General features: G+C 39.7%; 2 protein-coding genes across 8 annotated transcripts; both read left to right on the forward strand.

The window, feature by feature from the left end:
- The first annotated feature begins 2,111 nt into the window (after positions 1-2,111).
- Positions 2,112-13,551, forward strand: LOC108510695 (probable serine/threonine-protein kinase PIX7). 5 transcript variants are annotated; one of them, XM_039125290.1, is made up of 7 exons: positions 2,112-2,481; positions 2,567-2,904; positions 8,722-9,062; positions 9,173-9,308; positions 10,581-10,717; positions 10,786-10,909; positions 12,575-13,551. In XM_039125290.1, the coding sequence occupies exons 2-7, from the start codon at positions 2,712-2,714 to the stop codon at positions 13,084-13,086; spliced, it is 1,443 nt and encodes a 480-aa protein (XP_038981218.1). In that variant the 5' UTR covers positions 2,112-2,481; positions 2,567-2,711; the 3' UTR covers positions 13,087-13,551. The 5 variants fall into 5 exon arrangements, with proteins under 5 accessions (XP_038981218.1, XP_038981221.1, XP_038981220.1 ...); XM_039125293.1 differs by having other exon boundaries at positions 8,725-9,062; XM_039125292.1 differs by having other exon boundaries at positions 2,154-2,481; positions 2,581-2,904.
- Positions 13,552-16,638: 3,087 nt separating this feature from the next.
- On the forward strand, positions 16,639-27,946 carry LOC120110422 (hypersensitive-induced response protein 1). Of its 3 annotated transcripts, none has more exons than XM_039125295.1 (6): positions 16,639-16,785; positions 19,129-19,324; positions 20,698-20,818; positions 25,913-26,004; positions 26,078-26,174; positions 27,328-27,946. In XM_039125295.1, exons 2-6 carry the CDS (start codon positions 19,136-19,138, stop codon positions 27,684-27,686), a joined length of 858 nt encoding a protein of 285 aa, XP_038981223.1. In that variant the 5' UTR covers positions 16,639-16,785; positions 19,129-19,135; the 3' UTR covers positions 27,687-27,946. The 3 variants fall into 3 exon arrangements, with proteins under 3 accessions (XP_038981223.1, XP_038981224.1, XP_038981225.1); XM_039125296.1 differs by lacking the exon at positions 16,639-16,785 and adding an exon at positions 16,869-17,156; XM_039125297.1 differs by lacking the exon at positions 16,639-16,785 and adding an exon at positions 17,586-17,888.
- Positions 27,947-27,987: the final 41 nt, after the last annotated feature.

Genomic DNA, 27,987 nt, shown 5'->3' on the forward strand with positions numbered 1-27,987 from the left:
TGTTGGCATAGGCATTTAAGTTTATAATGTTGCAATCCTTCTTACATTTTTTTTTCCGGTGGGATGTGACAGTTATTGGCTTTGAACTGGCGACACAAGAATTTTCGGTCCTCTACTCTACCAAACGAGCTATCCCCACTATTTCCTGTGCATCATCCTAGCTTAAAAGCTAATCATTAGATATCCACAAGCAAGAAAATTGGGAATGGTCCATATCTCAAAGTTAGCTTCAATAGGGAGCATAGTAGGTAGGTTTTTAAAACACTACACTTTCTGAGCTTTATTGCTCGCTTTCTAATACTATCTTTTACTCGAGCACTATCAACCTGTTTTCTCAATACACCATGCCTCAAGGTAACCAAGCTTTTCAAAACCAGAGGCAAGGGCAAAGAAGAAACTTATATATTGTCCAAAAAGAGGAGGACTTAATGATTATTAAATCGCCGGAATTAGAAGTGAAAATTGTTGTAGATGCAAGTTCGTTATTACGGGTAGTTTCTATAAAGGATCAGACAAACGATGTATACAATCCATGAGTTATTGGCAATCTACAATAATTGTTGCTGCTCCACCAACATATTTTATCTCCGATATACTAAGAAGATTATGACGCATCTTTGCGTTAACATCAGCTCCATCGACAGTAGCACCCATTTTAGCTCAGCTTCCTCCCAAAGGAGAGAATTTGATCCCAAGTGTTATGAATTAATGACTAGAAAATCTGTACCATATCATTTAGTTTTTCTGAAGGCATGCTACTGTTGGTAGATTAGATGCAATTAGATGTGCACCCTAAAACATGTATTGTTTTCAGCATGCACCTACTCTGATAAATAAAGGTAAAGCATGATTAAGTGGTCATTATACCAAAAGCAAATAATACATGGAACTATCATCACAATTATCGCATTAATATCATAAGAACTAACTACGTCATCATATCAGACCTCGTAAGCAGCATGTAGAAAAGTTTTGATAGACTCTAGAAATCAACATCTATGCCACCAACTGCTTCCTAACTAAAGACTAAATTTTATTTCCAAAACAAGCTTACGGACCACAAAGTCCACACCCCCAAATCAGCCACCGTACATCTAAAAGTTGACACCAATCCACCCACATCCCTCACTTCAGATGGGCACGCAGAGAGGCTATGTCCTCGCATTCTGGGAGCCCCTGTCCTCCGACCATCTTAAAATGAACTTTGATGCATGGCGGTTTGTTCGCTGGCGAAGGAGGCACAAGTGTTGCTTTTGTGATTAGAGATAATAAGTCCAGGCTGATTGCGACGAAAAGACGGCGCACCTTCGAGTCATTAATTCCGAGCGCGAAATTCAGGGCTGCTTAAGAGAGTGTCTCCTATGCAAGGCGAGTTCCGAAGGCCCGGTGCATCATTCTAAAAAGAGACTCAGCGGAGATGGTCGAGTGGATTCTACAGAGGCATCGGAGATGTTCGACCCTCCGCTTCTAGAGGACATTCAACGGCTACTGCAGGAGTGTGATATCTTTGAGATTGTGCATGTATTCTGGAAGGTGAACAGAGCTACTGACTGGGTCATCTTCTTTACTGCTCATCATTTTAGAGAGTTTCTTTAGATCTGTTTTGTATCTGTTCCTCTACTTTTATGGAGTATTTTGTCTCTTGATTCGGTAGGCAGTGCTCATGCAAAACTAGTGCGAGTTGTGAGTGTACCAAAAAAAAACAACAACAAAAAAAAAATACTGCTAAATGAAGAGGAAGGCAAACATTGGCTCCGGGCGGAAACGTTCCCCGCGCACGCTCGCACCATAACGGATGCTACCCCGCGAGCGACGCGCACGATTAACCAAAAAAAAAGAAGAAGAAAAACTGTGTACATCACACCGCTCCTGCGCCCGTCATGCACACGAGGAATGGAGACACGAGTATCGGACACCAATTACAAACGGACCAGATTTCTTTCAGTAGAAAAGCCGACGGCAGATTCATCTACCGCATATAACATTTATGGAGTTATCTATGCAAAAAATATCCTCACCAAAACAACACGCAGCACATTCTACCACCCTCGGTCTTTGCTAAATTCCCACTCCCTGCCCGCCCTGCCCGCATTTTCCGCACTCTCGTGCCTTTTTTCCCCTCTGATCTCTTCTCTCTCCCCATTCCCACATTCTTCTTCCCCCCCCCCCCCCCCCCCCCTCTTTCTCTTTCTAAGCCAAGGTATCGCTTTCTTCTCTGGCTCCCTCACCGTCCAATGCTCGCTGACGCCGTTACCTCGGGCAGTTGCCCGCTCCCTGCTCTCCTCGTCTGAGCCCCCCAACGGTCCCACCCACGCAGCCCTTCGGGCAGGCGACCGTGACCAGTTCTCCACTCCGCCGCCACCTCCGTCTCCAAGCGAGTTCTAAAGCTCCCTCGGCGAGGAAGCCCTGAGGGTTTCGGATATTCGGAGGAGAAATCTCGCGCTCCCTGGCCGCTCTTCGATCTCGGTACCACTCCACCTGGTTCGATTCTCTCTTCTTGGTTTAGGGTTTCGAGCTCTGAATTCGTTGATTACTTTTCTGAAGTGGGAATCTTGGTTTCCCGTAGCGGTTTTGATGCAGATTTGTGGGGAGATTTTTGGCGGAGAAGAGTTTTTAGGGTCGATCTCTGAAGAAGGAATCTCTGCGGGAGAGAGGGGTTCGGGTTTCCTTGCTGGGATCTTTGATTTCGAGTTGGAATGAGATTTTGAGGGATGGGGTTGTGTCCCGAGGAGGTTAAATTGGAGGGATGGGGCAGCGTTGGGAAAGGGAAGGACAAGGGGAGTAAGAAGAAGAAGAAGAAGAGCGAGGCAACTGGATGTTGGATTAAGTGCAGATTGATGTGGAGTTGCATCTCGTCGAGATCCAAAGTGGACACATCCATCAGCAGTGCCAGCACTCATTGCGGTAATCTGCTAGCTCACCCACATGTTCTCTCTTCGATCTGGCTTTGCATGGTAGTTGTAGTGTCTTGTTATGGTTGCTGCTTTGTTAGTGTTTCTGATTCCTTTCAAGTTTTAGATTAGATCTTTGTTGCTTCGTGGTTATTGGTCACGAATGTTATGACTATGTGCGAACAATTTGGAATGGTCCTTGCTTTTTATCCTTCGAGGACGTGTGAATGCCTGTTTCTATTGCTCGATCCTTGAATTGGTTGCCCTTGGGCTAACTAGTTATCTTAGTATGTGACTACTGAACTTGAGAGATTTAGTATCTTTCAATATGAGTCGCTTTTGCCACGTGTTTGCTGAAACAAAGGCAAAATAGATTTAAAATTGCCACATGGTTTTTATGCTGATTTAGTTCCCACTGGGTTTGAGCATTTGAGGTAATATGCATGAATTATAAATTGAAGATTGGTAATGCGAGTTGCCATATTGTTTGACGTTTAATGGAAAATTCGCAAGTTGGAGTAGTTGAACTGAAGAGTAAGGGAACATTAGGTAGTTCGGAGAGGAACTAGCTGCTGATTGTAAGGATGTAAGTAGTTCAATGGGTCATTGGAAATGCATTACCTTGAGTCAATAACAATGCCTTGTCCCTCTGCAAATAATGCCAAGATGTCATTACGTTGTCCTTGTGGTGGTGCCCATGTATATTGTAATTGCATCATTTCTATTTATGGTATGACATGTTTTGCTTTTTAATAAAGTAAACGAACTTAAGTTGGAAAGTTTCTGTTTTCAATTTTGTTCAGGTTATCAAGTTTCTGTTAACAATTTTAGTTAATATATTAACTTAATTTAACTTACATTAATTCAGGTTATTACGTACCTTGCGATTGTAGTCATTTTCTTTTTTACTCTAGAATAATTTCTGGCACGTTCCTTGTGAAAATAATGGCAGGGGAGGAGCTTCAATGGCATGTGATATTTATCGGTACTTTATATTTTTCATGCATTATTAATTGAACTATTGAATGCAGGAGTTTTCTTTCAGTCAATTTACAAGGATGAGGTGGGGAAATTGTAGGGCATTCGCTGTAGATTAGGAGGAAACATACACAAGTTGGAGAAGAAATTGAAGGTTAGGGGGAGGAAGGCAATTTAGAGTGGGGATTGGAACTCATGATGAGGCTTTAGCTTGTGGGAATAGTATCAAAACTTCATCCTCTACAAAATGTACATGTTGAAATTTGTGAAAATTTTCATTTACTGATAAATCTGGGGGTCCCAATTTCTAGTAATTTGAGCCATTTTCTTTTGTTCCCACAAGTGCTTTTATCATATGTTTATTGAAATAAGGCAAGAACAGAGGTTGGAAAGCGAAGAGGTTTCTATCTTTCTTTTGAGCCATTTTCCATGCATTTTTAAATTGAGGCATGTGATAAGAGTGGTTTTCAACAGACATGCAAGGGGGAGGTAGCGAAGTTGGAGGCTAATCAATTGAAGAGTTAAGGGAAAATAAGCAGGTTGGAAGGAATTGAGCCGAAGATTTGATTTAACCCTTTTTCAGGGTTGACTTTGAGAACTTGTGAATTTATTCATGGCAATGCTTTAATTCTTTTAAAAATAACATGGTGAAATGGTTTTCTTCTCAGAGGTGCCCATGCCTATTCTTATTACATTTCATTTTTTTGCTGTGGGATGTGTTGGCATTTGACGAATAAAACGAACTTTGTTCTGAAAGATTTTGTTGACTGACTAGTTTGGAAGTTCCATAAATTGTGTTTCCTCTTGGGTCTAGAGTTGCTTTGTCATATGTTTGTGGGATGGCTGTCAGTTCAGTCCATGGCATTCTGTTTGAGGATTTGAATCATTTTACATGCATTATAAAGTTACGCATTGGGATGTAGAAGTTCCATTAGATTGATATGTAAGGGGGATGCAGGGAAGTTGGAAGGGGCTCAGCTGAAGATTAGGGAGAAAATAGGCAACTTGTAGGAGAATCTGAAGATTAGGCAGGAGAATGGCCATTTGAAGATGATTTGGGAATAAAGATAGTGCTTTGACTATCTGGTAATAATACTGGAAATCAAGATATGTCGTATCGGCCTGAACCGGACGGTATGGGATGTACTATACTATACCAGTTCGCTACCGGTATCCGGTATGGATGGCGTATCGATATTCGGTACGCCAAAAAAATTCTGTACCGAATCAACGCTGTGCTAGTGTGGCACCCATTTGGAGTCCGGTACCGAGACGGCGAATCTTGCCGGAAATGCTTACTTTCTCATTATGGCATACAAGCTTATTCTTGTGGCTTTCTTCTTTTTTGTTAATTATGGCAGAACAGAAATTAACAGTCATGTAGTCTTAGTCTCATTCTTCATATTCTGTTCAAGGATGAATAATTCTGTGTGCATCATTAATAGAAGTATTAAATGTAGGAGTCACATTACACTGATGCATGGTGATGAGGTGGGGAAGATGCGAGAAGATTAGCTGGTGATCTGTGGGGGTGCTACGTAGTTTGTACAGGAATTGGGTATGCGCACACATAATTGACATGGAAAGAGGAGTCGTGATGATAGGGAGCTGAGTATGCCTCTCACAAGGGGCGGCTTATCTCTTTCTGCACGATGATATTAGGTATAGAGATGTTGGTTTTGGAAAATCATAACACTTGCTGCTTTTTCATATATAATAATGAGGTTAGGATCTTGTTTCCAGCTTCCTCATTTTAAGGCAAGAGAACATTTTCAGGGTTCTAATTTGATCCATGGTCAGATGCTATGTATCTTTATCCTTACATAATTAAATGATGTCCAAGTCTTCCCACATGTCAATGGAAGGAAAATCGGGCAAGTAAGATATGGCTGACAATTCAAAGAAAACTTTTGATCATGACTATCTAGTTTGATAAAAGAGTAATATTATATACAAAGGTGATAAAGCATGGGTCTTGTGAGCATGGATTGATAGTAATGAGATATTGCAAATATAAGGTAAACCTTCTTTAGCTTTTACATTAACAAGAAAATCTGCATCTGAATTTTAGACGATCAGTCTGCGCTTCCATAGTGAAAGTTGGAAATGACATTTGCTAGCCCCCTGTTAATTGCCTTCCGCTTACTCTTGTATTCATAAGGAAAAATGTATTTGAGGCAACCTGTGTTATTGTTGGTTCAGTATTTATTGTTCAGAACGTTTCCTTGAGGGCTTGCTGGTGGTACACTTTGTCTCGTGGAATCAAGAAATGGCCGATACTTGTTAAACAACCAGTACGCAAAAGTACAGTCATAACTTGCTTATTTTAACCTGTTATGTATGGCTAGATCTTGGAAATAAGTTGTCTGTTTGGCTTGAAACTGGCTAAACTAGAGGGTGAAGGAGTGGTATGCCTGAGATGAGCCACTTTGGGCCTTAACGCTGAAGAAGAATGCTCTTTTTTAATCTTTCTTCAGTCTAACATCAAAAGAATAAAAAACAGCAGTAAAGGAAAAAAGAAAAAGGAAAAAGAAAACTAATTAAGAAACTGGAGATCATTTATGCTTTTTTATATTCTTGTATCCTAATGCCTCTATTATATATAAACTTGAGCACATGTTGTGTAGGGCAAGGTTTGGTTCGAGCCAAGGTCCCATACCAACACAAAAAGCTTGACGCCCACCCAGCCCGATATTAGGTATGAAAGTCGAAGGTCAAGCCTAGTTCGACGCTAAATGGGGAGGGGCCATGCCTAAGCCAACTAACTTGTGTAAATCAGACCGATTCAGATTTGCCTCGGCCCAACCAAATGGGGTCTAACATAAGCCAGCCTTTGATTATTGAGAGAGAGAGGGTGGAAGAAGAGGAGGCATCGCAAAGTACATTGGCGGGGAAGGTGGGGTAGGAGTGTTCAGCGGAGGTGGTCAAGGCTTCACATCAAAGGTGGTGGTGGTGGATGGATGGGTTGGGGGGGGGGGGAGGGGACGAGAGAGAGAGAGAGAGAGAGAGAGAGAGAGAAAGAGAGAGAGAGAGAGAGAGAGAGGAGGCGGCGGATGGATGGGTTGGGGGGGGGAGGGGAAGAGAGAGAGAGAGAGAGAGGAGGCGGCGGAGGAGGAGGATGGTGAGGGCGAGGATGCCAATAGGGACGGCAGTGGCGATTAGAGAGGGAGAGAGGAGAAAGTGGCTTGCGATGGTTATGTTGGTGGTGGCAAGGAGAGAGTGCAGAGGGAAGGAGAGGTTGTCTAGGTCAGGGTAGATGGAATGAGGGCATGTTGTGGCGTTGAGATTGAGGAGAGACCTAGGGGGTGTCTCCCATCTCTCTCTCTCTCTCTTCAATTTTATTAAATTAAAATAAAAAATATATAACATTATTTTGATATAAATTAATTTAATAATATACTATGTTGAGCCAGGCCGAACTAGGTTAAAAGAATGCCAAACTTGAGCTTGATCTGATTTTTGTCAGGCCAAAAAAACTGAGACCTGACTCGATCCAACATGCTAGAAACCCCGATCGAAGCCCGATGAAAGCCAAGTTAGGCCAGGCCAGGCCAGGTGGGTCAAGCTCCTTTGCACAGGTCTAATTATATACAAGACAAATTTGGATAGAAATTTGCACTCGAGGTCATCAGTCTCACTTTCCTTCTATAAGTACACATTTCTTTTACTTAAGACTCTCCTTCACATTTGTTCTCTGAGAAATGACCGAGAATGCTAATGAAATAAATAGACTAAAATATGGAGTATATGCATCATATCTACTTCAATGAGTCATGAGTGATGGGATTATAGTCATCCATCAAATGCTTCTTCTTTTGAATGAAGCATGTGCATGGTACATGCCCATAGTTATATCTTCGAAATGTATCATCTATGTAGGATATTGCTTTAATAAAACATGGATTCATTTGCAATCTTACCAACCATGATGTAATATATCTCTTAAGGTTATTTTGTGTATTTTCTTTATTGAATCATGCAATTCTATTTTTAGAATAATCATTATTTGCAAAAAATGTTTTTAATATTTTATTGGAATCATAGTTTAAATTACCAATGCATCTGTTTGATCTTAAAAGCCCTTCTAGGAAGTCTTTCTGTTTCATATTTACCTTTTTTTTATAAGTATTTATGTAAAAATATTAGTGGACAAACTAAGATTTGATTCATCAGTCGCCAACCAGTTCCATTAAGACACCTGTACTTTTAGAAACCTTGCTCTTTTAAAACACTCTTCTGTAAGCATGGATCAAGATCCTTCTTGATGACAAGCATATTTCTGATGGATCATTTTTTATCAATACATTATATTTAGAATGATTTTTCATAGTATTGAGGCTGTGCTTTTATTTTTTTCCTCCCTTAAAAATTGGAAAATTTAACCACACTATGAAACCATGAGTGGAGAAATTGGGTATTGGAGTTCAATGGTAAAAAGTTCCCTGTTTCCTTCTCATTTTTGCTCTTTGAATGAAACTCACACTGTAGTTAATGCCTCCCCCCCTCTCTCTCTGTATGGTGAAATTAATTTAAGCATGCACATATGTTGGGTATTATGTCCAAGTGTCCAAATACTAGCTGTATCAAGCTGTTGTGTTTTGGAGGTTGTAGATTTGGATTCTTTGATACTCCAGCTCACTTGGTAACTATGCCAATTGTCAGGGTCTTTTCTTACATTAATTATCCAGCTTGATTAACTCATGTCTTAGGTGCAAGTAGCCGCTTCTTCAGTGTTTCCATTGATGTGCATGCTTAGCTTCCCTGGGTTCTGTCCAGTTGGGAGGTTATTCTTGCTATAGCTTTTCATTATCTTCTAACAGCTGTTTAACTACTGCTATTGTGCATGGGGCAGCAGAAAGTAAATCCACGAATGACGGTAGCAGGGACCAACCAACTGCACCAGTAGTCTCTGGCTCCACAACCACCAGTAATGCTGAAAGCAATTCATCTACTTCTAAAGTAGGTGAAGAATTAAAGGTTGCATCTCAGTTGCGAAAGTTTACTTTCCATGAGCTTAAGTCTGCCACAAGGAACTTTAGACCGGAGAGCCTTCTGGGAGAGGGAGGTTTTGGTTGTGTCTTCAAAGGATGGATTGAGGAGAATGGAACTGCTCCTGTAAAACCTGGTACAGGGTTAACCGTTGCCGTCAAAACACTCAACCATGACGGACTTCAAGGGCATAAAGAATGGCTGGTATATATAATGTTTCCTGAGTCCAATCTTGAGTTCTTCAATAATGAATGACAAGCATATATCCCTTTCAAAGTTCTCATTAAACATGAATGTTGTTAATGTATTTGCAGGCGGAAGTTAATTATCTTGGCGAGCTTCAACATCCAAATTTAGTAAAGTTGATTGGTTACTGTATTGAAGATGATCAAAGACTGCTGGTATATGAGTTTATGCCGCGAGGAAGTCTTGAAAACCATCTTTTCAGAAGTATGCGACTGCCCTATTATCTCTGTTTGATATTGTTTGTAGTAGGTACCATGTTAGTTATCTATGAAAAGCCATGACAAAATATTCAAAATAGGCTAACTTGCCAGGCTGTGAGCCTTTAGAATTTGACTGTTGTATTATTTTTTGATTCTTATGTGTCTCCTTGAAGAAATGCTGTTTTCTTTTCCTTAAAAGTGTGCAATAGAAATTGTGCATTAGAGTCACAGCATAGTCTGGTTGCTTTTAGTTACAATGTAGTCTGTATTAAGGTTTAGTACTTATATTGTGTTTAAGATGTCTTCTCTAGTGCTGGTTTATGGTCTTTAATCTTGGAATCTGCCAAACACTTATTCATTTACTGGTATAATGTAATTTGAACTTTTAATGTCGGGGATTTTCCGGAAAGAAATATGATTATAGCATGTACACCCATGATTAAAAAATTGCTGCTAATGTGCAGCCTCTACTATCCAGATTTGTTATGTTTATTTCAGCTCAGTATCAGCAGTTAGCTAAGATCAGTATTTAAGATTTTGATTCGGTAGCTAAAACTGAACTATAAAACACCACATGGTATGTTACTGTACTCATTTCTTTGGCAGGGGGAAAAGACAGGCACAAAAGAGATTATGACCATACAAACTGAAACACAAATCCATTTAAGTTCTTGTGCATTGCCAGCCTTGCATCTTTCTCTTCATTATAACCGGATGAATTTCCATCGGTGGTAAGATGGGAACCATCTTGCTACCCTTCATAATAATTTGACTCTTCATCTCCGAGAACATTATTATCATATGTTCGGTTCTCATTCTTTATTGTGAGGCTGCAACTTTTTTATGATGAACCATAAGAGAGTGTCCTCATCTTATACTCTAAAGATATTCCTGCTACCCTATCATGGTTTCAACTGTGGCAATCCTTTTTATTTTCCCTATTTAGTATCTACTTGCGTCCATCATAAAAGATAGCAAGATGAGTTCTAGCTTTAGACATCTGTATGAAACTCCTTTTAAGGCTTTTTCCCTTTTTTTGTCTTCCTAATAACCATGATCAACCATTTTTTATGCCATGAATTTATTGTCTCACTTTAATTGTTATTTACGGCTCTGTCAGGCTCTTGGAACTTTACAATGGCCTTTATTTGCACTATCAATCTTAGTGTTATATCTTAATTTGCTGCTGCTGCTGTTGTTGCAGTTGAAATGATGAGTGAACTATTGCCTTTTGTCAATATCTAATCCCTCCTATCAACTATGCTTTATGCAACAGGGTCCCTGCCTCTCCCCTGGCCCATACGAATGAAGATTGCTCTGGGTGCTGCGAGGGGCCTTGCTTTTCTTCATGAGGAAGCAGAAAGACCAGTGATATATCGTGACTTTAAAACATCCAACATTCTATTAGATGCGGTATGTAACAAGTTTTATATCTCTTTTCATTTATTAATATGATTATTTATGAGAATGTGCTCTTCTAGGACTATAATGCAAAGCTTTCAGACTTCGGGCTTGCTAAGGATGCTCCGGATGGTGATAAAACTCATGTGTCAACACGAGTGATGGGAACATATGGATATGCAGCTCCAGAGTATGTAATGACAGGTGAGTCATCCTTGAATTGTTACTGATTTTTGTTAGTATCACTCTAAACTTTGTCATTTGCTTCTTTTTTTTTAAAAAAGATTTTACGGTTTAATGTATTAAAAAGGTCAGAGCAGGCTAATCAGTATATGCTGCAATATAATATCCTATTATGCTTGATTTGGTCTTGCCTCTATTGTTTTTTAAGTTTTCTCAAGTGTTCAAGTTCTGTATGCTTTCAATAAACTTGCTTTGTTCTCATGCTTTGGTAAGGCATGGTTTTCTTCGAATTCAATTTACTAAGTGCATACTACATTGATTGCCTACACGATTCATGTAATGTACCAAAGGAAAAAAGTTGATTTACCAACAGTAAGATTCCATTGTAGGGTATCAGGAAATAGAAGGCTACATTCTACATTCATGCTGATGCCATTTTGTTTACCAAGTATATACCATGCTGATTACCTACATGATTCATTTAATGTACCAAAAGTAAGATTTAATTCATCATAGAATATCAGCAAATATCAGACTGCATGATGCATTCATGTTGATGCTATTATTGTTTTCTGAGTGCTGCATCAGAGTATTATATTTTATGTTGCTTATATCCCAGCCTTCAGTTTGTCGGGCAATTTGTTCATTGTCTGTACTCTGTAACAATCCAGACGAACATCATTTGAATATTTGCTTGTCTCGTGTTACTTAAAGCAACTTCATGGCTTCCATTGAACTTTGTGGAAATTAAAGCAGTGTCAGTGGGCAAGCTTGTAACTTACGTACAGGATGAATTGCTTAACCAATCCTAGTTTCTGTCCTAGTCTCTTGTCAGAGACGTGGTTTTCTTTTTCTATCTAGGACATATTAGTTATGTTGGAGAGAAATTTGCCATGCGAAAGGGGAGATAAAATTTTCAACTGTCAGTCTCTTTAGACTTGCACTTGCATTCCACTTCCTGGATCTCCCTATTTCTATGTATTCAGGATGCTTCTAGTGGTCTTATTAATCTGAAAAATTCAGGCAACTTTCGTTAGTAATGATCTGATAGTGTTATTAAATTTCAAATGAGAAATTCAAAATATATAGGTCAGAATTGTTTTTGCAGGTGAAGTATTAATAGTGAAAGAAATACTGACTTGACTTTTATGGCTAGATGGATACGGCTAGTAGTTGGTAAGTATTGGTATATTGGAGTAGAGTTACTGCAGACTATGAGGTAGATGGGGGCTGGAAACTTAGTAATGTTGTATCTTTGTACGTTCTTAAAATTGAGTGACTGGAGCTGAGTTCCATTACTACAAAATTGTGATAAAATACTACTTGGGTGGGACCATTAGGCGGAAGCTACAACATTTGTTCTGATCTGTGAGTGTGGTCTTAAATTTTGTGGCGCTGTGGATGATTCTTCTTGAAAAGCTAACATAAGGGTTATTGGAGGCTAGACATTTCAAAAGCTTAGTGAGGTATTTAAAGGGGCACTGCCAAGGAAAGCTCTCTAGATCGTAGAAAATGGAGAAAATGTTCAGGTGGGCATGCAACTCTATTTGCAGTTTGCTCTTGCCAGTGGTTATGGTTCATGCCCTCACGGAGCTCAACACTGACTGATCCTGTTCTATTTTTTGGCATTTTGCAGTTTACTTTCTGATTTTGTCAACTTATGTGTACCTAACTTTATTTTTCCAGGACATCTGACATCAAAGAGTGATGTCTACAGTTTTGGGGTTGTGCTACTTGAAATGATGACAGGGCGAAGGTCCATGGACAAAAACCGACCAAATGGCGAGCACAACCTGGTGGAGTGGGCACGCCCCCATCTAGGAGAAAGACGACGCTTCTTCAGACTTATAGATCCTCGCCTAGATGGCAACTTCTCAATCAAAGGTGCCCAGAAAGCTGCCCAGCTGGCACATGCCTGCCTCAGTCGTGATCCCAAGTCCAGGCCCTTAATGAGCGATGTAGTGGAAGTGCTCAAACCATTAATAAACCTCAAAGACATGGCAAGCTCTTCGTACTTGTTTCAGTCAATGCAAGCAGAACGTGCTGCAGCAAACAGCAATAACCAGACTGGAAGAAATGGTTTGAAACCACATGCTTCATTTCCAAGATATGGGCACCAGCCTGTAAGAACCCTCTCTAATGGTTCACATCCTTCTCCATACCGCCAGTCGCCAAAGGCCAATGACAAACAACCATGAGCACATATATTCCTGTAAGTTATTCCGAGGAATTGGAGATCTTGAATGGCGAGAAGTGTGCAGGACTGTGGTGATCTCTGTGTTGTATGTCTGGTGATAAGAAGTCTGAGGGCTGCTGGGGATAAAGGTTGATGGAGGTGTGGGGGGACTGGAGTCAACCTTTGTTGGTTACAAGTTACCTCAAAAGAATGACTCTGAAGATATTTATAATTTGATGCTTCCATTGTCTTTTGTCTTGTTATAGTAATTGTCAGTTGCTTGATATAGTCAATTGAGTTGAAGGAGGTTTTACAGTGTTATCAGGTTTGTTCTCGGGGCTTGAAGAGTTTGTGAATGATTCAGACTGAAGAATCATGGGGAATGTTCCTATTTTTCCCTATTTCTTTTCTTTTTTCTTTTTTAAAGCCTCTCTGTAATTTTTATCAAGCTTAAAGTGATAGATCATCGGTTATACTTTCCTTTCTACATACTAGGACGAGTTGGTCCATCAGCACAATGCTGGGAAAAAAATGATTACTTGGTAGTTGGTCATAGTTCTGTGGTCAGGTTGATCCTGGAATGAATGGCATAGCATGTTGCGGCCTTAGGCCTTTCTAAGGCCACCGGAGCTGCCCTATCTATTAAGGTCTTGCTGCTGAATGGCTGATAAAAGATCAGGTTGGATGCTCATCTGGCCAGTCATACTTCAGATTCTTGTTTTTTGCAAAGAATGGTCGAGCCGCTGACAACTCCCCAGGTTCACTAAAAGAGGGGTACTCCGCGAAAGATGGCTCCGCGGATCTTCATTTGTATCTAGATTCGTCACTGGCTTCTCACTCGTGGCAAGGCTTTTGATCGTAAGTAGAAGCAGGGCCGGACGAGGCTAACTTCCCTCCCAAGGCGGAAAGCGTGCTCTATTGCCCATCCTCATAGTAGGTTACTTTCGTTTTGTTCCAGTCCCTCACTAGGAAAAAATTCTAGCAAAATAGAAGAGCGGTTGCCGAAGAACCCAAGCAGGCAGGGACCGGCACCTTACGCGGGTCGGTCAACCGTCACAGGGAATAAGGATAGAGAAGACTACGCAAAGCACCTCAGTATACGATCGCGCGCAGTAACTGGGAGTCCTATTACACCTAAGGCCAATTTCCATTCACCAAACCCAGGTTCAATCGCTTGAATCGGTCCAACCAGGAATCGTCGAATCTCTAACGATCACATCTGTCACAACATGGCTCTGTCTGCTGATAAGCTAAATCATTGTCTCAAGGGCAATTTCAAGCATTCAATAAGGCAGCATGGTTGTGTCAATGAGTTACTGGAGCTACGACATGCTCTGGTCTGAAGTTGCATTCATACATTTAAAGTTAATCTTAATAGCAAAATTGTTAATTACAGTAATTCTAAGGACATCATGTTTGATGGATATCATCTATCTATATATATACAATTTGGAGATCCGACACCGATAATCAGATCCATATAATAAATCATATAATTTGAAAATTCCCATTCGATATATTAAGTACACAAAAAATATATTATATTATATTATTTAAATTGCATAAAAAAATTTTAATCATTAAATGTGTAGATCAGGTTGTTCAAATTATATAATTTTGTATATGTAAATAATTTAAAGATAATATATCATATTAACGGCTTGGATTGTTGATATGGGATCCTCATTGTTGCCTGATCGAATTTGGATTCACTCACTCTTCTAACATTGTTGCTCCAGTTGATAGATTCTTGTTTCTTTTAAAGCTATTGGGCTCACATGCATTACATCTAGTGTTATTTTAATACTGACAAAAATATGTGAATGCAGCGAACAGGTCGAAGTTTTCTATTTTATGCATGGATACTTTGGGCAGAATGAAGATATATAGAATTTTGACAAACAATGCACCAGTTTCTGGCTAGGGATCAGGCAAAGCAGTTTCTCTACTTAAAAATGTCCAAAGCCAAAAAAAAAAAAAAAAAACAAACTTCTTATGTAAGTTACATCAATGCTCCAAAGTTTCTATTTTTCCTCGTGTTCTTTTAGTAGTATGATCTATAAACATACAAATTTGTATGGTTTCATATGGTTTCTATTTTTCCTTACGTATGTAGCCTTTTAAGCAAAATATAGTTTCATTGCTATCATGATATGCGGTACCGACCGGTACCAGTCCGTACCAAACATACTATATTGGTACTGAGCATACCGGTGGGTACCGATACTGATATGTCAGGGTCAGTATGCCTAGCGTACCCCGCGTACCGTACCGTATCAACACTCGGTACGCCTATACTAGTACGCCACCGGTATGGAGTTCGGTACTGGTACAGCGAACCTTGATTGCTACAATGAAGGTCCTCTAATTTATATATTATGCTGAGAATAGATGAAGCAACGAATATTTGCTAAGAGATATTTAATCTAAAAAATGAGCAAGCAAGTTGATCTTGAGCCAAGCCCGCCCATAGTTTGAAAGGCCAGTAGGGCTTCTCTTGTTAATGCCCCTAGTTTTAGAATTCTAGATTTGTTGGTGGAGAGATTGCAATCATAGAGTGGCCATTCAATATGTCAGTTTTTCCTCATGTCTTGTTTGGTTAGGACAAAGAAAATTTCCATTTAGCCATCCTTATTAATTCATGGTATCTCTCTAAGATTCGTTTATTCCAGAGATAACTCAAAATTTTGTTTGGTTGCGTTAAATTCGTTTATCAATTTCATTTATTACACAAATAGCAGCTAAAAGCATTCAAGAAATGTAAAAGATTAGTTTCCTTTAGGGTTTAAATTTATTCCTGATAGGGTCTTTAACTAGACTATTCTTTTAGCAAAAAGATATTCCACTTGGCAAGATAACATCAAAAGCAGCATTTTGCTGGCATTATCTTGCAATCAAATGGAGCATAAAGTCTTATGTATTAGTTGAGCGGACATAGAAAATGACACATCATATCAACTTTCAAAAAAGTTATTCCCACTTGTTTTCTTTTCAAGTGGGAGGGGTTGTCGTGGGCGGATCATTAACATGTAGAATTTTGTACAGGAAAAGTTCCAACCACCCTTCCACTCTCACAAAAGAAGTGTCCAACCTGTATTGCTTACTTGGATTGATGCAAGTTAAATTGGCATCAAGGATTGAAAAAATTATCAGAATATTTTTTTTGATAATTTAGATAAATTAAATTATTCAAGCATGGATATATTTGTAGGAATTATCAAATTAAATATTAATCAACTGGACAAAAAGATTTGTTGAAGAATTCTAAAGAACATTCCCTAAACAAATCTTAAGCTTCTCATGCTTGAGATTGGTGGCATGTTTGGCCACCAATCTCAAGCTTTATTTTGGACTCAACTCCAGCTACAACTTTCTCTTGTTGTCAAATTTGGACAATTTTAAGTTTTCTTTGCCATTTTTTTTTTCTATTTTTGTTTGCTGGACTCATACTGTGAAAAAAAAAAAAAACTCATGTAGGACCTCCACGACGCTGCCAGCTCAGCTTTGCCCCAACGCTTCCGATCGGCCGCGGAGTATGTTAATACCTTTGAGTAGGAATGAAGATAACGCCAGTCTGTCAACGGTCAACACCCGGACAATTGCAAACCGGCTATTCCCGGTTTTCGGAGAACTTCCGGGTTCTTGACGGAGCGAGTGAGAAGGGGCTTGGGAAGCATTGCCAATTCAATCACGGGATTCTTCCTCGCTTCCTGCTTCCGAGGTAATGCGAAACCTCTTCTCTCTTTCTGCGATCTTTCTTAGGTTTTGTTCCGTCGTCTGATGAGCCAGCTAAATATGGATTTTTTTTCCGGGAAGGGGAATTCTTGCGTCTTTCTTTTGGATTGTTGTTGTTTCCTCGTGTTTTCGAGGCGATAAATTGATGCGTGGCTCTGATTGCTTTGATTCAGTGGGTTGGAAGATTGGAAATTAGGGTTTAGAGAAAGGTCGCATCGACCTGCTAGTATTAATGGTTTTGGATATGGTCCACGAGAACCGGTTCTTGATAGGTCGGGGACGTGATTTCTTGTGTCTTCCTTGATCTTGCATCTTCTACCTGGAGAAAACTTTCCAAAATTTCCACAAACTATCTGCGTAAGCAAGTTGCTTGAGATCTCCACCGAAATATTTTGTTTTATTATCGTTATTTGTTTAATAATTTTTCTGGGTTTCCATCTTCAGATTGGTTGGATTTAGGTTTATCCTCGGAAATCGTTTGGTAATAGAAGAAAATGACAGAATGAGAAAATTGCAGCGAAATATTTTGTTTTATTATTGTTATTTATTTTAATAATTTTTCTGGATTGCCATCTTCAGATTGGTTGGATTTAGGTTTATCCTCCTGGAATGGCTGGAAATCGTTTGGGTGAAGGAAGAAATGAGAGGATGAGAAAATTGTTTTGGAATTAGGGCAATGCCACCCCAGTTGCACTCACCAAGGAATTGGTGTATTAGGCCTTGGGAGTTGAAAATATCCTTCCGGAATTAAATAAAGAAATTAAGGTTGCCAGGATGGACTGTTATATGCTCTTCCAAATGTTAGGTCGCCAAATGGCCAAATGGCTATTGTATGCTTTAGTGGTCCAGGTTTTAATAGATAAAGATTAGTATGTTCGTAGCACCTGGTATAGATTAGTATCTTGTTTTCCGGCGGCCAGCATGTTGACTTTTGAAGGATTACAAGATTTGCCAGTATTTGAAAGGTCTTTACTGCTTTGTCATTTTGCTAATAGAATTATCCTCTCTCCCACACTATTTATTGATATAGACCAGTTTGCAATATCCGAAACCTTGTTCTAGGATAGCATTCTTGCAGCTGTTTTGAAGGTAATCTTCTGATGCCAGGGCTATCTTATCGATGCTAATTATAGTTCTCAAAATCAATTGCTTGTGATGCTATTGTCTTGAGGGTTGTAGCTTAGAACCTGCTGTGCTGTGCAAAAGGACTTTGGAGTGCATTTGGTTTGGGAAAAAGCAGGATCAAGGGAAGAGGCTGGAATAATTTTATTCCTGGAATAAAGCCCTCTTTTATACCATCCTGTCTTTATTCATGGATGAAACACCCTCGGCCTAGAACTGCTTCGGAAATTTTAGCCAAACAAAAACAGGAGTTCCTTGCGGAATATTCCAAAAAGAATGTGTATTCCTATTTCCTGAACCAAACACAGCCTTTGAGTTTCTTAAAAGGAGATGGAATTGATGAATGAAGTATCTGATGATTATAAAATAATGATTTTTGTACTTATACTACATGTCAAGACTAGGGATGATGTGTTACTCTCTCTCTGTCTCTCTGCCTGAGAATTAAATTTCATGTTTAGCTGTTGCTTGCTTCTTAATATGAATGTGTAACCTTGATTATCAACGATTCTGTGAAGCTATTTTCCAATCTAACATTTACAGGCTGGCACATATTTGGTTTTAAAAGTTCGTACGAATTACATTTCCTTCACACCATATCGAGTGGTGGATGAAGGATATTGGTTTTTATGATGTGGAGATGATTATCTTGTTCCTCATATATAAACTCTGTGAAGTATTACTGCAAGTGATATCTATTTTTTTTCCACTGCTGTAGGGACATGGATTCACTGGCCTAGTTTGAGCATCTTGATATATGAGTATCAGTTGCAGCCAGTTGTTTCAGTCTATTACCGAATTTTTATTTTGCTATGTCCACAATAGATGTGCAGGATCTTAGAAATTTGAACCATAGACTATAAAGTTCTCATAAACATATCTGATTGTAAGACTGAAGGTAACGTTATGTTTGTACCCATGCTTTTTACACAGATTGTACCCATTAGAAATATATTTGCAATTTATAAATAGGCCATTCTGTTAGGTGGTTCTCAAATTATCACTATATCGACCAAGCATGCCCACCTAGTTGTAACTTAGCTTGCTTAAAATTTGAACATGGAAGAAGCTTGCAGTGACTGTGGATGCAGTCTAATAGGAATTGGTAAACAGCCTCCCATTGATGTCTCCAAAATACATGAACAAGGTTGATAGCATGGTCATGTCTTAAATGATTTTTTCCTTTTTTTTCTTGTACTGTCATCAGTTAAGAAATGGGGCAGGCTTGTTGTTGCTTACAAGTGGACCAGTCAACTGTGGCCATCAAAGAAACTTTTGGTAGGTTCGCTGATGTGCTTGATCCTGGATTCCACTTCTTACCTTGGTGTTGCGGGCAGCAGATTGCTGGCTACCTCTCATTGCGTGTGCAACAACTTGATGTTCGTTGTGAAACAAAGACAAAGGTGTGTTTCCCTAACTGCTCTCTTTTTTATTTATTTTTTCTTCTTTTAGTCTACACTTAATATGAAGTCTTATAGATTGCCATCATCATCATCAACATCATTGGTATAATTAGATTATGTTCTGGAAAGAAATATAGTCAAGATAACACTATCTTTTGCATCATTTCCTGATAAATCTTTGACATTTTGTTTAGTGTTGCCAGAGGCATGCCAAAGACACAAGGCACACCTAGGCGTCACTCTTGAGCCTTGCCTACTGCAAGGAAAAGCAAGCAAATTCAGTTGGGTGCTAAAAAGGTGTGCTGTTTGTGTGCTTTGCAGAAAAACCCACGCACGAGAAAGCATGCCTTTTCTAATCCATTAATGGTGCATCTGTAAATTTCCCTTCAAGTAATAAAGCTGCCTGGGTGGCATTTATGCTTCCCTTTTTTTAAAAAAATATCCATTAATAGTGCTTCTCTATCCATCAGAAACAGAGGATGAACTGTTCCTTCTGGTGGCCAGAGAAGTGCCTTGTCTATTTTAACACAGTGGCTGTGCTTCTTCTTCTTCTTCTTCTTCTTCATGTGTTGACCTTTGAGTTCAGATAATTGATCATTGAACACTTTTTGCTTGTTTGTAATTTGATTTTGTCGTATTTCTTATTTGGTAGTAACTATTGTGTTACTGTTGGGTTAGTTAGTTGACTTTATATTTGAGCATTTGATATTTGACATTTGACATGCCATGTCGTTTATATGCACGTAGATCTGAAATCTAGTGCTTTTACATTTGTATTTTGTGCTGATATGTTGGTAATTCATTGTTGAATGTGTTCAATATCATATATTCATTATTATGTATATATTTACACCATCGTGCCTCACTTTGTCAAGGTGCATGCCTGGCTTTGCACCTGGCACCTAGGCTCCAAGAAACCTTGTTGCCTTGCGCATCTTGAGCTTTTGGCAACTTTGAATCAGAGAAATATCAAAATCCAAGTGCTTCGTATAATTAAATCTTATTTGCTTATGTTCTGCATAAAGGAAAACCGTTAAAGAAAAGGCCAACTGAAATGGAGACTATGAGTGGTTTGTACTTGCATTTCATTTTTTATGGATAATTTGCTTCAAAATTAAAGTTCAAAGACAAGAAGATGCAAAATACATGAAACATTTTTCTTGAATCAAATTAGATGTGAAGCATGAAGTGTATTCTATTAGACAAACACCATCTTATGTGATTTCACATTTATTTTTTATTTTCCTGCTCATATTAGTCTGTTATTTTTATTTCCTATTCTGCTTTTGGGTTCTGTTAGTATTGAAGGTGCAGTAAGCATTATGGATCAATTGAATCTATCAAGTCTTATGGGTAGCTTCTTGGTGTTTCAGGATAATGTGTTTGTCACTGTTGTTGCATCTATACAATACCGTGCTCTTGCTGACAAGGCATCTGATGCTTTCTACAAACTTAGCAACACAAGGGAACAAATTCAATCTTATGTTTTTGATGGTATGATTGCATTCACCTTCTAGTGTAGTCAAACTCTTTTTTATGATATTGAATGCCATCCCATTGGATGTTGCTGATTTTTCATATCTATGCTTAGTTATTATCTCTTGCATAAGTTAGGAAGTCAACTATAGAATTCTAGAATAATTGATTTTGTTCTTTCCTTTATAGCTTGAAGTTATCTTCTTCAATTATAATTAACAAAAATATAAATATTTATCTCTTTAGATCATTTTGTATACCCATGCATATGACAACTGGACACTAGAGGGTGTATGATCAGTGTGCCATATATTGATCAGTAATGATCACAATCTTTTGGATGTATAGATCCCATAGTTCCCATCCGTTTTGATCTTGTATCCAATGTCCATAAATTAGCTGAGGCAACATAGATTAAGAATCATTATTCTTTCAGAGCTTACATACATATCAATTCAGATTTTAGTGGCTTGATGCACGGTGCAATTTGCACTTGATACATAGATAAGAAGAATATGAAGTATCAATGTGTATAAATGTTTTCAATGATTTAGCCTTCAGAATATACTAAACAGTGTGAATTCCAATATCATTGTCACACCATGCACTTTGTCACTGCTTATCAGGGTGAAATGGATTACAATTAACAAGTCTAATTCCAACTTCTTGCTTGTGGCATCACAAACCCTTTTTTAGTTTTTATAAAATTTGAAATTGTTTAATATTTTTTCCGAAACAGTTTCTTTTTTTTGTCAAAATTTTGTCCTCGTTTCATGGTACGCCATATCATACTGAACCAGATGGTACGGGGCGTACCGTACCATATCGGTTCGATATCAGTACACGGTATGAGGGGCGTATTGACATAAAGACAGGATGGCACCGATATGGGGCCCGATGCCGAGATGGCGTATTTTGCTTTATTCCCTCCCTTCTCAAACTCCTCCAAAGCATCTTTGAGCCTCTTGTCACCAAAACTGCCTCAACTCATTTTGCTTGGTCATTACCATTCTAATTGCCTCTCCACCACTTCATGCAATTCCAACACTTGCTTCAATTTACTCTTTTTCACTTTATCATTTCAACTTTTATCACATATTCACCCTAGCATTCTTATATGCAAGGGCCTTAAGATTCTACGCCATGTGAGATGTTAGGTCTTCTTTGATATCTTACAATTTTTTTCTTTTAAGTCTTAAGTAAGGCTGCAAATAGGTCGGGTTGACCTGTGACCTGACCCGACCAGCTTAGACTCGATCCGACCCATTTTGGAGGACTTGTGGGGCTGGGTCGGGTCTTAAAATTGGACCCGATCCATTTTTTGGGTCGGGTCGGTTCTAGGTTTATTGAATTCAGACCCGATCCGATTTGACCTATTTGAAATTTGGGTAGTTTTGGATTTTCAATCCTACGATCCGATCTGACTCGAATCGAATCTGTAAAATTATTTGAGCCCGTGGGCTGCAGTAAATTCTAAAGCCATGGATAGGTTAACTCGAACCAGACTCGAACTGGACCTGAATTTTTTGGGTTGGGTCTGGGTTATACATGGACCCGACCCGACTCGACCTGATCTGAATGATCCGTTGTGTCAAAAATTATAGCGGTGGACCCGACCTAACTCAATCTTCTATTGGGTTGGGTTTGGGTCCAAAATTAGGAGCCGAACAAGAAACCGGTTTGGGCCGGGGTCACTTATGACCCGACCCGACCCGACCCATTTGCATCCCTAGTCTTAAGGCATGCTCAAAACTATCACCACTTTGCTATGCATTTGAGATTTGTTAGATACATATTTGTTAGTTTCCATTCTTTCTCGTAATAATGAAAATGAACACATTGGATGCCCAATTAAATAGATTGACCAGGGTCATTTTATTTTTATTTCCATGGAAAATTGCATTTGATAGTGTTTGATTACTTGTAACTTGGCTGCTTTGGGCCTGTTTGTAGTTGCTCAAAAAAAGTCCTTTTCTAACTTTTAAAGCAAAAAATTACTTCCTGGAAAAAAAAAAGTATTTGGTACATTATCCAAGAAGTGCTTCTATGAGAAGAAAAGTGAAAAAAGCGCTTCGTCTTCCGTAACTTTTGAAAAGGAGAAGCAACGACCAAACAGTCCCTTGAGTGGGACGTGGGTGTTAAGAGTGTATCTGAGTATGGGTACAGGGAATTGGAGCTTTCAATATTTTAGTTTAGGAAGTGCCTAGGAAGATGGTGCAAGCCTGAGCTTCTTAAGAGATTCCCAAGCGGGTTGAACACTCCAGATAAAAGTTTTCTGCTACCAAGACTTGAATGGACTGTTGAAAAAATCATCCCCTGAACCTTTTTTTTTCCATATGTTTTTATGAACTTTAAGATTCTTATCAATTGACATTATTTCATTTCCAAACAATGTATATACAGGTATCCTTTCTTGAAATGAGCGTTAAATTCATCTAAGATAATTGTAAAGAGTCGTTGGTCTTTCTAAAAATATTGTAAAGAAAGAGGGGGCTGTATAGTGCTTGAGGCTTATTTATATCCTGTCCTTAACAATTTCTCCATGCATGTTAAGTACCTTTCTTTGTTCGTTTCCTCTGAATTGTTGACATGCATGCAGACGCATACGGCAAGAGCACATACATACAACCTGTCTTATAGTTTTGTAACACAAGATCTGAACTTCTAATTTCATTCAATATGAGAAGTTATGCTTCCCACTTGGTTACAGGACCTTGGGATTTAATTTACGAAGTCTACTAGTTTTGCTGTGGATTCAAGTTTGTTAGGTGCTGTTTCGTCCCAACATATGATCTTTGCCAACATAATTGGTTTTGATTTGCATTTCGTCCTTGAAAAATGATACATTTTTTGTAATTCTGAACAGCCAATGCTCTGATTATGCTGACCATGATCCTTGTTGTCCAAACAATGGTTGCATTATGTAAAACGGATTTGGGAAATAATACGAAAGCAGGAAGCAGGAAAATGTGGTTAAAGAAAAAAGTTTAAAGTGGGAAGTAGGAAGCATTATAAAAAATCATTAAAAAAATATAGATATAGATGAATAATTACAAAGAGGTTACACATGGATGACTAATTTTAAAAAAATAAAAAAAAATAATATAGTAGTAGTATATGGTGTTGATCGGTTGCAGCAGTGTGGAGTGGGACAGCAACGCCCATGAAGAAGGGGTACCACAAGCACAATATTTGGCTAGGACCACCCCCGCTAGAGATGGGCATCGGGCCGTGCCGGGCTCGGCCTAGCCTAGGTCCACCGGGCCACAGACCAAACGGGTCGTGCCTGGCCCGGCCTGTTACTAAACGGCCCGTGCCTAGCACGGCCCGCTTAACCTAAAGGCTAAGCCCGGCACGACCCTAGGCCCGTGGGGTGGCGGGCCATGCCGGGCTTGGCACGGGCCGTGCTAGGCACGAGACGGGCCGTGCCTGGCACGAAGGTGGGGCGAGGAGAAACCCAACTGCGCACGAAGGAAAGGAGAGCAGCAGAGGAGCTGATCCCAGAAGGCCTCGTTGATGAGGAGAAATCCCTAGAAAAACCTTTCGAGGAAACAGGGAATGAACCGAGAGCCGTAAAGAAGTGAGCGCCGGCGGCGGAGGGGAAGAGGAGAAGAAGCCTGCAAGGCGGAGCTTCGTCCTCTCGTCGGGAGGGTGGATGAAGAACGGGAAAAGAGGAGGCGAAGGGCACAAGGATGGATTCAGATTCGAAGACGGAGGTGGTGCGGGGCGAAAAGAGCGATTGTCGGGGAGGGTGGAGGAGGGAGTCGCATAGGCGGAGCACCACCCAGCGGGATGCACGCATTAAAGGAATCGCTGCCGCTGCCGCTGCTGACGCAGCGCAGCTTCCATCAAAGTCGCGAACGGACGGGAGAGCGGAATGCCCGGGAGAGAACTCAGGTCGGAAGGAGTAGAGGGAGAGAAGAAGCGCAGAGGTTTTTCAAGGTCATATCGGCCTGCCCTCAGACCCTTGCATCTAAAGTCATTATTTCTCTAATAATTAATATATTCAATTGCTGGCCCGCGGGCCGTGCCGTGCTTGGCCCACGAATCGTGCCTGCCCAGGCCCTTATGGGCTGTGCTGGGCTCGGCCCGTGGGCCAGAAATTCTTAACCCAGCCCGGCCTCCTTTTATAAGCCGTGCCTAGCACGGCCCGTTACTGTAGCTGCTTCGTGCTGGGCCGTGCCGGGCCATGGGCGGCCCGGCCCAATGCTCACCTCTAACCCCCGCCCTGCCACAATGCGGGAAAAAGAAAACATGGATCACATCTTCTATGCTATCTCCCATGCACCCCATCCATGTCTAACTTCCCTCCAACTCCTCCACCCCGCTCTCCCCCTCGTCACATGATAATGGATTAAATAACAGAGTTGGTTTAAAACCTCTTTCCTTATCTTTTTCAATTTAATTTTATTTTGTTTTTATTAAAGAAGAAAATTTGTTATTGGTAAGTCCATAATCTTATGGAGTCCGATCAAATGGTTGATGTGAATCCAATTATGTAAAACATGATAAGTCACGCATAGTGAAAGAAATATGAGGTTACGAGGGACATGGGTGTATTTGTTTTCTTGAGAATGCAAATTATGTGTTTCTCAAAGCCCGCTTCGCACTAGTTTCCCAATTCAGTCTCCTGACAAACTTATATTGAAATTGTAAATGCATGGTCCAAATCTTTCATGAAGTCTTATATTATAACTTTTTTAAAAAATTATTTTCATGAGATCTTCTGTCTGTATTCTTATTCAATGAAACCTAATGTGCATAGAATACACAAGCATGTGTTTTTGCTCCAGAGTTGATAAAGTTTTTTTATTGGTTTGGATCCAATCTTTTATTTTTACTTTTTTTCCTTTTTTAACCATCTGAATTGCTGTTAAACAGGCGAGGCAAGTTATATTTCGAATCCTCGTCATTGATTACTGGCTCCTGTAGGCTCTGCTACTATATGGATTTTGTTAGTGTCTTTATTAACTAGTTATGAAATTTGGCAGGATGTCAGTTTGAACGTGATGAAACTGTTTTTACCAGTCAACTGTAGTTGTATATTAAACATGTGATGAAAACTTAAATCCATAAACAGTAGATTCCTGAGAGATGTTCTGTTGCTGACAGTCATCAGGGCAAGTGTTCCAAAGCTGAACTTAGATGACGTATTTGAGCAGAAGAATGATATTGCGAAAGCTGTGGAAGATGAACTTGAAAAGGTAATCAATCTTTTTATTCAATATTATATTTCAGCCAGACAAATTAGTCAAATGACCTCACCTTTTCTGATAGGCAATGTCATTGTATGGATACGCGATAGTTCAAACACTCATTGTGGATATTGAGCCTGATGAACATGTTAAGAGAGCAATGAATGAGATTAATGCAGGCAAGTCTATTTTTCAATCTTTATGTCCTTGACATTAATTGATGATCTTTGCCCTCCTGTTAGAGTGCTCTTCTTTCTAAATGTGAATTTTTCATGGTGAATTAGTGCATGCTCTTCTTCTTTAGGATACATGATCCATTTTTCACCCGAAATCTGAAATGCCAACTTATGTTGCCTGCCACTAGTAATAAGTGCGCATGCATACCTGTATAACATAGGTTGCTGTCACAAGATTTTCTTTTTTGTTGGATTCCATAATGTAAATTTGGAATAATTTACAAGCCAGTGCATTAGTATGTTTTCCATATTCTGAAAGCAGGGTGCGATAATGGCCCAACTGGTTGTTGGTCACTGGTTTCAGATATGATCACACAGCAATGCCTGTCATACAACATAACAGATGATGGATATGGCTGTGATTTGATCATGTACATGGGAGTTGATTAATGGATATGAATTAAGTTAAAGGGAGACAAGCATGGTAACACAGTAGATCTAATACTCATTGGACCATTGGATGTTCTGATGCAACACTGGTGCGCGCATCATATTGAGATGCATGAGCAATGCTGCGCATTGATTCCCATGCCCATGTAATGAGTAATGCTGTGCATATCAGATATGATCACCCAGCAATGCCTGTAGTACAAATAACAGATGACAGATTTGGCTGTGATGTGATCATGTGCAGGGGAGTTTATTAATGGATATAAACGAAAGCTAAAGGGAGACATGATAAAAGAGTAGGTTTAATGTTTATTGGACCATGATGTTGCAACACTGGTGCATGTATCATATTGTGATGCATGATTAATGTTGCGCATTGATGCCCATGACCACGTGAAGTGCAGAAGGCCATACATTTTATGCATCTTAGTGCATGATTTGTGGCTGGCACTACACGGGACCATCACAATACTTTCACGATGGCATCACTCATGGCTCATGCAATGCATAGGCAGCCATGCATCGTGCATCTCAGTTCATGATGTGGGACTCACACTGCTGGAACCACGAAAATTCCATTGCATGGTGGACCTGTCCCACTTTTGCTGACTGTTCAAGAGTAAAAGGTTTCGCAACTTTATTCAAGTTATTTTTGCTAGATGTTAACATGACTTTTTCTTACATCTACTATCAACTGTTGCAACAGCTGCTAGGCTCAGGGTGGCAGCAAATGAAAAGGCTGAAGCTGAGAAAATACTGCAGATCAAGCGGGCTGAAGGAGATGCAGAATCAAAATACTTAGCAGGGCTTGGTATAGCACGCCAACGCCAGGCTATTGTGGATGGGCTGAGGGACAGTGTGCTTGCCTTCTCGGTAAATGTGCCTGGGACAACAGCAAAGGATGTCATGGATATGGTGCTGGTGACCCAGTACTTCGACACCATGAAAGACATTGGAGCATCCTCTAAGTCCACTTCTGTGTTCATTCCTCATGGGCCTGGGGCTGTGAGGGACATTGCTGCACAAATAAGGGATGGCCTCCTCCAAGCCAACACCACTCTTTAAGTAAGACCAAATGGACGCTAGTTTTTTCCAGTTTTGGATTCTCTTCGTAGTAATTTCCTATGATTTGGTGCTGTTATTGTGGATATGCAGATTAGGAAATGTGGTGTAAATAGTGTGTTTATATAAGTTACTTTTATTGCCTTCAGTGTCTTGTGTGAGTATGTTTTAGGTGATTTGTTGAACAAGATATTTTCAAGATACAGTTTATGACTGCGTTATTAAGGTATATGGATGGAGATGGCTATTTTTATCATTATTAATTCTTTGTCTTTGAAGTTGTTGGGGGGTTACTATTGTTTAT

Source organism: Phoenix dactylifera, chromosome 4 (genome assembly GCF_009389715.1).
Source record: "Phoenix dactylifera cultivar Barhee BC4 chromosome 4, palm_55x_up_171113_PBpolish2nd_filt_p, whole genome shotgun sequence".
Taxonomy (NCBI): domain Eukaryota; kingdom Viridiplantae; phylum Streptophyta; class Magnoliopsida; order Arecales; family Arecaceae; genus Phoenix; species Phoenix dactylifera.

Excerpts from the sequence above, each read along its gene's own strand:
- LOC108510695 (XM_039125290.1), top strand. The coding sequence starts at position 2,712 with ATGGGGTTGTGTCCCGAGGAGGTTAAATTGGAGGGATGGGGCAGCGTT. Across the intron at positions 10,718-10,785 it reads CCAACATTCTATTAGATGCG|GACTATAATGCAAAGCTTTC; the intron begins GTATGTAACAAG and ends GTGCTCTTCTAG. Across the intron at positions 10,910-12,574 it reads TCCAGAGTATGTAATGACAG|GACATCTGACATCAAAGAGT; the intron begins GTGAGTCATCCT and ends TTATTTTTCCAG.
- LOC120110422 (XM_039125295.1), top strand. The coding sequence starts at position 19,136 with ATGGGGCAGGCTTGTTGTTGCTTACAAGTGGACCAGTCAACTGTGGCC. Across the intron at positions 20,819-25,912 it reads TCAATCTTATGTTTTTGATG|TCATCAGGGCAAGTGTTCCA; the intron begins GTATGATTGCAT and ends TGTTGCTGACAG. Across the intron at positions 26,175-27,327 it reads AATGAATGAGATTAATGCAG|CTGCTAGGCTCAGGGTGGCA; the intron begins GCAAGTCTATTT and ends CTGTTGCAACAG.